At 43.4% G+C, this 9839-nt stretch overlaps 1 protein-coding gene across 1 annotated transcript; it reads left to right on the top strand.

Annotated features, from left to right (window-relative positions):
- Positions 1 to 5143: 5143 nt before the first annotated feature.
- LOC100195390 (papillary renal cell carcinoma (translocation-associated)) lies at positions 5144 to 9501 on the top strand. Its single transcript, NM_001140419.1, has 7 exons — positions 5144 to 5999; positions 6128 to 6175; positions 6645 to 7118; positions 7565 to 7663; positions 7900 to 8046; positions 8322 to 8387; positions 8721 to 9501. Exons 1-7 carry the CDS (start codon positions 5682 to 5684, stop codon positions 8805 to 8807), a joined length of 1239 nt encoding a protein of 412 aa, NP_001133891.1. The 5' UTR covers positions 5144 to 5681; the 3' UTR covers positions 8808 to 9501.
- The last annotated feature ends 338 nt before the right edge of the window (positions 9502 to 9839 follow it).

Here is a 9839-nt window from a genome sequence, read left to right as displayed (position 1 = left end):
TGCTGTATACCTGAGGACATAGAGGGGTTCTGCTGCCATCTGAGGAGGCTGGTGGAATCCAACAACTAGCATTGAGTTCATGCTGCCAATGTCTGAATTCCTCATATGACTCATTTGTGGAGATTTGTTAAGATCGTATTGCTGCTCCAAATAAAATACAGGAAATGAGAACCGTTTTGTTGTTGGCAGTATTAAAATCAATTTTAGGATGTTGGGAAATCACTATTTTAGTATTTCAAACCAAAAACGGAGTGCTGAGTAAAGACAGTAAATGTTTTTAAAACATACTCTTTGGATCAACATGATGACAACATTACATTTGTAAAAAAATTAAAATAACTTCTAAAAAATAAAACCTTCGAGTGATTGGCTCGCTGAAAAGCTGCTGCTACCCACTTTGAACAGTCCCATGCGACAGTCTGCGACAGAAACATAGCATAGCATTTACACTTAATTCAACAATATCCGTTTTAAAACCAGCAATTGCCATTTTATGAAAATGGGCCCAGACATAAGGAGATGAGCAAGCTAAAAGCAGAAGATGGATTATCAGGACTATGATATTCTATGCAGAATATTATTGCTATGGTTAGTCCGATTATGCAGAATACTTCAGAAAAGCTAGAATGATCAGGTGCTAACAAACAGGTGCTCTAAGGTCAATTGACTGTTCATGGGATACAGTACATACCTCCCACAATTCCAAATGATGGACAATGTTACCACCTTTGTGAGACCTAATGATGGCAGTGCCACAGCCGCTACACCGCCAGATCAAACCGCCTCCCTCTTGTGACACTCCACAACTAACACAGCATTCTGTGTCTGGTGGAGTTGAAGCTCAACAGCTGGGAAGTGAAGCAACAACTCCCACAGTGTCATCCAGGCATCTATATCAGTCTCTTGGTATTTGTATGTTTAGGGGGTTTGTTTCCCTGACATGTTTGAAGGATATCCATGTACTTTAAAGATACCATGAACTAATGGGTCCTTTTTTCAAATCACCATAGCAATGGTAGATTTGGACCTGCTGGACCTACTGGACCTGATAGGAAATAGGTAGCTGCTGTTCAATGGGTAGATTTGTTTTTAGGGTTAGTATTTAGAATATTTGTTAGTTTTTGTTTTGGGCCATCAGGTGCACGAGTTCAGCAAATCTAGCTTAATGTCAGAGTCCAATCTAATTGTTTGTATCCTTTTACAATTTAAATTATGTAAATTAACTTTTTTTGTTGGTCTGATATAAAAGTTAATGCAAAAAGGGTCAATGCAGATGGATGCACTATCCTCTGTAGCGCCTTGCGGTTGGATGCCAGGCTGTTGCCATACCAAGCGGTGATGCAGCCAGTCAATATGCTCTCAATGGTGCAGCTGTAGAACTTTTGAAGGATCTGAGGGTGCATACCAAATCTTTTCAGCCTCCTGAGTGGGAAGAGGCATTGTCGTGTCCTCTTCACGACTGTGTTGGTGTGTGTGGACCATGATAGATCCTTAGTGATGTTGACACCGAGGAGCTTGAAGCTCTCAACTCGCTCCACTACAGCCCTGTCAATGGGAATAGGGGCGTGCTCAACCCTCCGTTTCCTGTAGTCCACAATCAGATTCTTTGTCTTGCAGACGTTGAGGGAGAGGTTGTTGTCCTGGCACCACACTGCCAGGTCTCTGACCTCCTCCCTATAGGCTGTCGTTGGTGATCAGGCCTACCACCATCGTGTCATCTGCAAATTGAAAGATGGTGTTGGAGTCGTGCACGACCACGCAGTCTTGGGTGAACTTGGAGTACAGGAGGGAACTAAGCACGCACCCCTGAGGGGCTCTGTGTTGAGGGTCAGCGTGGCGGATGTATTGTTACCTACCCTCGCCACCTGGGGGCAGTCCATCAGGATGTCCAAGATCCAGTTGCAGAGGGAGGTGTTCAGTCCCAGGGTCCTTAGTGATGAGCTTGGAGGGTATTATGGTGATGAACACTGAGCTACACTCAGTGGTCAGACGCTGCTGCAATTGTGGTGAGAACCATGTTCCTGAGTTTCAGGACTGCCCTGTAAGAGTGAAGGAAGTCGAAGTAGCAAGAATCAGGGCTATCTGTCCAGCAGGTGTCCTATTGAAATTGCTGAAGGAGCGAGTAGAAAGGAGGACGAAATGTTTTTTTTCACCCATTCCCTGTGAGTTTTTTTCCTGCGTTAAAGTTCCCTAGTTTTCACCCCCCACCCAGTAGGTGGCGGCATGCACCTCTAACGTTTGTTTGCGGACCGCCATAATACCATGAAGAAGAAGAAGATGAAGAAGAAGAAGAAGGGCACATGGCAGCAGCGGGCAGCAACCGAAATGGTTGCGATAATTGTTGGATTGCAATGGTGCAACCAAGAGTAGTAATATGTTTGGAGTTTTGTGTAGTTTAAGATCTGGAAAGTCAGAATGTGAGAATTTACGGTTAGAAAGAATGATGCTGTTGTTGGGGTTACAAATAAATGGTATTGAAATTCAGTTCTGTTGGATCCCGGCTCATACAGAAGTTTAGTAGATATAATAGCAAAAATTGCCGTAAAAAATAATATTGTGGATATACAGGTGCAGTTAGGTAAAGGGGAAATTAAAACATTGATTCAGAAAAATGGGTTTGATTGCTGGCAGAGACAATGGGATGAAAATAGTAATGGCAGACAGTTTTATAGTACAATGAAATCTGTACGGGACATAGTGTCATATAATAGGAACAGAAGGGAGGAAGTTATGTTGTGTGGGATGAGATTAGGGCATACAGGATTTAATTAATATTTGAATGTATAATGGCTGTATGGTAGAGGAAACAGTTGAATATGTATTATTATTTTATTAAATGTATGATGTAGAAAGGAAAGGTTTTTTGACAGGGTCAGAATGCACCTGTCAGTTTGTTGTGATTCGCCAATAAAACTTGAAGAAGAAGAAAAAGCTGCAACGGGCGGCTCGATACTGAGTTTCCTGAAGTCCCACACGGAGATGAAAGTCATCAATGTCGGAGGACCGGGGTTGGAAGAGGGTGGATGGCGAGAAGAAGCGAGGCAGAAAGAAGGGTACAAGGTGAAAACCTGAACCTACTGTAAAATACAAGCCCGAGTACTTTCTCCTTTGGATCAAGTACAGGAGAGAAAAATGCATGTTATGTGCCTGAAAACCCTGAGTAGTCTTGCTGGGGATCAGAAATGTCCTGTGCGAGTGAGACAGATTGACATTTCCAGGGTGAGAGCAGTGCAGAAAGTGTCATATGCTGAGGCAGTGAGGAAAGTGTACGACGGTGGGCTAAGGGTGAGGGAGCCTGAGAGGATCCCTGTGAGTAGTAAGCCAGTACAGAGTGACCCTAACAGTTTGTGCTTTAGTAAGGTTGGCATCTTGGCATTTATTGCTATGGTCATTAATTGTACCGCACAGATGGAAAGGAAATCCCAGAAGATTGAATTGGTAGTAGCAGCAGCAGAGGTTTTTGGGTATCAGAGATTTTAGTGCAGAAGACCTACGGTGGTGGGGCTCTGGTCTATGTTGGGTTAGTTATAAACGTCTTTGTGTCCACTGTGGGGCTCCATGAGAATCAGAATCAGGAAGAGTGTGGCGGAGTCTTCTGGGACCGACGGAAGATGGTGGAAACTGAGGTTTTGTTTGAAACTGCTAGTGAGTCGAGTGAAGCAAATAGTACAGAAAGTGAGAATGAGTGGGTTACAGTGGCGAAGAAAAAGGGAAACAAGAGAAGTAAAGCTCTGTTGGAAAATAGGAAACCACTAGACTAGTTTTTGGTCGGAGTCAGGGCTTTGGATGAATGCTTCTTGGGAAATCCGTTTAACGTTTCCAGGAAAATCTGGAATGTGTTGGAAGAAAGTGTGGAGATGGTGAGAGTCACAACAAGAAGTGGTCTTATTTGGATTCTTTGTGTGTCTGCGGAGCAGAAGAAGCATGTGTTAAGATTCAAAATTATATTGGAGTGGAATGTTTCCTGCATTGATTTTCATAGCGCCTATCAAGGGTTTTTTTCTGGGGTGGTGCAAGAAATAAATGCAGAGGATATAACTGAAGACATCGTTGGAGTGGTTGGTGCATGTCGATTGACCTGTATGGTGGATGGAGAAAAGAAGTTCACTTCATCCATGCTACTGATCTTTGATGAAGAGTCTCTCCCTTCTCATATAAAGTTAGGATTCATGAGATACCCTGTAAGAGCTTTTGTGTACAAGCCCCTTCGATGTCATGAATGTAAAAGATTTAGTGTCAAGTGTTTGCAGAAGGGAAGAATATCGTATGCCAGATGAAGGGAAATGCTGCAACTTTGGAGGTGAACATGTGCCTGAATTCTTGGAGTGCCCTGGTAAAGAGTGTCCAGCGTGTCTCCTTTCTGGAGGCGGTGAGAAAATTGGAACGAGTGGTGGGGAAGAAGCAATGGTAGTAGAGCCACCACGACCAGTGAAGGTTTCTCATCAACCAAGGGATAGTGAAATGCTACATGTTAAAAAGGTGGACTTTGTATTATTTATTGCAATGGTCATAAACTGTACAGCACAAGCGGAGAAAAAGTACAAGAAAATTGGAATCATTGTGAATGCCTCTTAACGTTTTGGGGTCTTTGTGATTTCACAGCCGAGGCAGTGCAAGAAATCCTGTCGATGAATGTAGCCCCGTCACAGCCTTTGTAGGGATGCATTTTGGAGTGGACTGTAATTGAAAAAGTATGATGTTTTTATTTTTATTAGTTGATGTGTTTTATTTTGTAAGATGATATTTTCCCCCTTTCCCAGAAAGTTATTTTTGTTTCTTATTCAATAACCCATCCAGCTGGTTGCGGTAATGCACCATTAAACCCCATCGAAGAAGAACTACAGGGGGTTTTGAGAGAATATGTTCCAGCCTCCCAGGCTGATGGACTGGTGTAGGATCTGTTGAGGCCAATGTAGTGGGAAGGGGTGGTGGGAGTGTGTTGGGGATAGTGGTATGTATATATAGGGTTAGAAGGCAGTGCAATTTAATTTTTTTGTGAAGAAATGTGCAATGCATTTTCCAAACTGTGAAAGGCAGCAATATGCAACAAAGCGTCTCGTCTGCGGGAAAACCACAAGAAGAAGAATTTTGATTTGCGTCGAAGCTGCGCAATAAGTAGCAGCTTGAACACTTCTGTTTTGCACGCATCTATCCATGATTGGCATTAGAGACCCAAAAGGAAATGCTAGCAATTGCTAATATTATTGGATAGAAATAGCTATTTTGGTGGAGGAAAGAAACCATGGGGTATTGACTAAATCGATTGCATAATATTAAATGTAACGGTAAACTCGAATTAGCTTAACGTTTACATTAAAAGTCTGTTAAAACGACCTGCTGAGGCCTTGTTAGCTTCGAGTCAATCAATCCTCGGCCTGTTTGAAACATTACCCTGCAGTGTGGCTCGACTTGACTTGAGCCTCGCTAGCTAGCTAGCCTTTGCCAAGCCAGTTATTTTTAAATTCCATTTTAAAGCTAGCAATGAAGTTGGTCTAATTTTTAAATGGTTGTCCACAATTTAATTGTTCTCATGCAATACGTCTCATATACTTTTCTGGCCAAACAATTGTAGCTAGCTATCGTGAGCTTGGAAAGTGGGTCGTGGGTGCAGCTATAGCTAGTTAGCCATATTTGTATTTACCCGCTACTTATGCGAACACGCTGCTGCAGAAACATCAATAATGTCTTTGGTAGCGTATGCTAGCAGTGATGACAGTGATTCAGAAACCTCTAGTTCCATCGTCCCGGGGAGCAAACCTGGGGGGCTTTTCGCACGCCTTCCTGCCCCAAAAATATCTGCCTCAGAGGCACTAGGAAACGTGCGACCAAGCAAAGGGACAACACACGCATCATCACGGAACACTGTATCAAGCGATGGCGAAGAGGACTCAGTTACCCGTTCTCAAGCATTCAAAGGAGGGTTGCTTTTCGATTTACCTAAGCCGAAGAAGCGAACAGAGCCTGTCAAAATCACTATACCTGAGATAAAAAGAGGCGATGTAAGTAACGACCACAGGCTCATTCATACCTAGGCTACATTTTAAACATGCATTTACAGACCTTGTTTGCTTGTTTTTAAATGGATTAAAAGTGGAGATTACAACACGATTCTATGTCTTGTCAACAGTCTGACTCTGATGAAGATGAACCAAGGAGAAAGAAATCCCTGCCCCAGGTAACCTAACTTGCACTTGCATTTTAGATCATTCTCAATGACAAATTCTCAGTATGTGGACATAGGCCTTTCCAACCATATATATCATGATCTAACCCCTGATCTAAGTCACCACTAGCTGGCCTCTGCCCACTACACAGCCCTGAACCTTAGTCTCTGTTCTAGCCAGCTACCACCCGGTACTCTACCCTGCACCCTAGAGACTGCTGCCCTATGTACATAGTCATGAACATTGGTCACTTTAATTGTGTTTGCATGGTGTTTCACTCACTTTATGTATATACTGTATTCTCTAAAAAAAAAAATTAAAACCTTTTTTTTTTATTGCTACTGTAGGTATTACTGCACGATTGGAACAGGAAACATAAGCATTTAGCTGTACCTGCGATAACATCTGTAAATCGGTGTACGAAAAACTTTGATTTGAAGACATGTTTTCTCATTGTCTTTCCACCTCTCTCTCTCTCAGGGCCCTGGCACTGGCCTTTCCTCCCTCCTGCCTCAGCCCAAAAATGTGGTTGTGAAGGAGATGCAGAGGGCCCTAGTGCCTCACACCCTCACCAAGCGGCCGGAGCCAAAGAAAACCACAAAGCCCTCTTTAGGATCCTCCCAGGGCCACGCTAGTGCATCCCCCTCCGCCATTAAAGCAGCAGCCAAGTCGGCTGCCCTGCAGCTAGCGAGGCAGATAGCTGCTGAGGAAAGTGACGAGGAACTGGCCCCAGAGAACTACTTCTCCCTGGGAGAGAGCTCCAAACCTCTCCCCGCTGTGATCCCCAGCCTGAACCTGGATCCTGTCCCCACCTCAGGCCTGCTACCCGCTCCTGCAAGCATACAGCGTGGTACCTTCCAGTCAGACGCCCCTCTGGACTTTAGTGCGAACCAAGAGGGAGCTTGGGGAGGTCAACAGCTAGGGGCTTACCAACAGCCCTCGGCAGAGCCTCAGGTACTGTGAAAATGTTGGGTCAATAGATATAGCTATCTTTCTCTCTAGATGGATGGACAGATATAAACTTTATTGCTTTGCAATGCATTATATAAAACAATGTTGCCAATACACCAAAATAAACTACAATAATACTCAACTTCCACAATATACCAAATACAATAGACCCGCTGTGCATTACCTACTCATCTCCAACTACAACTTATTTTAGAAGAGAGCAAATGATCTATATCAGTCTCTTACCAAGCTGATATACAGGTTCAAACATCAGATATACTCTGCCCAGAATGGATCCTTATTGACCCCTACGAGTTGCTCTTGCGGATAACAGTTCGCTGTAAAATCTCTCTTGTTTTCAGCCATTGAGACACATCAGAATAGCGTAATGCTTTTATTGTCATGTTGCCTTGATACAAGCTAACAAAAAACATTCTCCTGTTGGATAGGGCTACTACAACGAGGCTTACTACCAGGATCCTGAGTCTGACCCAGCGTTGCCTGAGCCAGAGCAACCTAGCTCCTCCGCCCTGTTTGATGATGAAGCGGTATGAAGGTTTCTTGACTTGACAATGGTTTATTGGCTTGTTATTGAGCGGGAATGTTGTCGTCCCCCCCGATTAATCAGGAAGTCCTGCTTGTCTGACACTATCCTGTATATCACTGAAAATGATTTTTTTATATTGTCCTGATCACATCTTTAATTGTCGACATAGATCATGCACTGAATAAATAGGTTACCGCTTCAAGATATAGAGGAGTATATAATGTTTTCTGTCTGCAGTTCATGAGGCTGCAGGGGAAAAGGAACAGGGGCAAGGAAGAGGTGAAGTTCCTGGAGATCAAGGGAGATGACCAGCTGAGTGGCAACCAGCAGTGGATGACCAAGAGCATGACTGAGGAGAAGCAGGAGCGCAAGTCCTTCAGCAAGGTGAGGGAGATTTGCAAATTAGCTGTCCCGATATTGCTTACACTTGTCCACTCCTTCCAGATCTGTGAACATCTGAAGGGTTGTTAGGGGCTAGGCGCAGAATTGGAAACTGTATCGTAGTAGTGATGATGATGGGGTAGGGGAATATTAGGCAATAGTGGAACGAGAGCTGTGGAGTTGGTGGGGCAGGACTTTTTCCATGTGGCCTAGGTGAGGATTTTGTCATCTGTTCTCAATGTTGCTTGGCCTGACCCACTGACCTTTTCCCTCTATAGAAAAAGGGAGACCAACCCACAGGGCAACAGCGACGCAAGCACCAGATCACATACCTCATCCACCAGGTGAGTACATATACATTGCAAGATCGTGTTACAGTACTGTCTTGGAATCTAACACCAAGGTCCCATTCAGTAGACACGAACGGGAGAAAAATAAATAAAATGTGTTCCCACTGGGCAAGTTGGACCTCTCTTCTGTTGAGAAAAAAATATACTTTTTCTCTAGTTTGGCACCAACTGAACATGACCTGGCACACCTATCACTTGCAATTTTTTAAACACTCAACATGCATGATTATTGGCCTCACATCAACATACCTAAATTTAACCAGATATGGGATGTTTACAAGCATGTGTCAGTTTGAGCGAACTTGTTCTAATTCTTATCACCTATAGGCAAAGGAGCGAGAGCTGGAGCTGAAGAACAGCTGGGCCGACAACAAGCTGACTCGCCGGCAAACACAGGCAAAATACGGCTTCTAAGAACCGTAACAGGAGGCTTGGTGGCATGCATAGCCCTCCCCCTGAAGATTAGAGTAGTACAGTCCACAAGGTTCCCTCAACAATGTGGGTCATACTTATACCCTTGCAGTGGTGGAGGGGTTACACACCTCATCGACCCATCCTTGGAGATGCTAGCACTGACTTTCCTTATTGTTCACCCTTATTTGTTGGCCTCCCTGGATTTGTGATACTTAAAACATTTCTGATTTAAACCATCATTTTGGTGGGACTATTTTATATTATGTTGGTTCTTGGCTGCATAGGAAATCACATGGTTAACAGACACTATGGTTTCCTGGGAAATACTGTTTAAATGCAATTTCATGTGGCAGTATTTTTCATATTACACCTTGAACCACCAATGATCAATAGTCTGAGAATAAGAGGAACGTTTCCCTTGTGGTGTCGATATTTTCTTCTTCTTGTATGTTTCCAAGGGTGGGACAGTGACCTGTTCTTAAATCATGTCAATCCAACCATAAGCTTTCCCTGGGTTTTTAGATGTTAGAAAACACATTTGGTGGGCTTGGTGGAATTGCCCTGTGGTGGCGACGCTTCAACCTGACCACTTTGGAATATGTCTCTATTGGATTTTGGGGGAGAGTTGGTGTCTTTTTAAAGGAGCCAGAAACTCCTACTGTCATCTGTGAATAAACATGATCATATACAGTGATGACAGAGACTTATTGAAATTGTACACTTAACAAAAATATAAACATAACAATTTTAAAGATTTTACTGAGTTAGTTCATATATGGAAAGCAGTCAATTGAAATATATTAATTAGGACCTAATCTATGGATTTCACATGACTAGGAATACAGATATGTGTCTGTTGAGCACAGATACCTTAAAAAAAGGTAGAGGCGTGGGTCAGAAAACCAGTCCGTATCTAGTGTGACCACCATTTGCCTCATGCAGTGCAACACACCCTTCGCATAGAGTTGATCAGACTTAATTGTGGCCTGTGGAATGTTGTCCCACTCCTCTTCGATGGCTGTGAGAAGTTGC

Source organism: Salmo salar, chromosome ssa27 (assembly GCF_905237065.1).
Source record: "Salmo salar chromosome ssa27, Ssal_v3.1, whole genome shotgun sequence".
Classification (NCBI taxonomy): Eukaryota; Metazoa; Chordata; class Actinopteri; order Salmoniformes; family Salmonidae; genus Salmo; species Salmo salar.
This window is presented reverse-complemented; position numbering and strand designations above follow the sequence as displayed.

What these genes read in the sequence shown, in the direction of transcription:
- LOC100195390 (NM_001140419.1), top strand. Translation starts at nt 5,682, where the DNA reads ATGTCTTTGGTAGCGTATGCTAGCAGTGATGACAGTGATTCAGAAACC. An exon ending in CTGAGATAAAAAGAGGCGAT is followed by an intron (nt 6,000 to 6,127) that starts GTAAGTAACGAC and finishes TCTTGTCAACAG; the next exon opens with TCTGACTCTGATGAAGATGA. An exon ending in TCACATACCTCATCCACCAG is followed by an intron (nt 8,388 to 8,720) that starts GTGAGTACATAT and finishes TATCACCTATAG; the next exon opens with GCAAAGGAGCGAGAGCTGGA.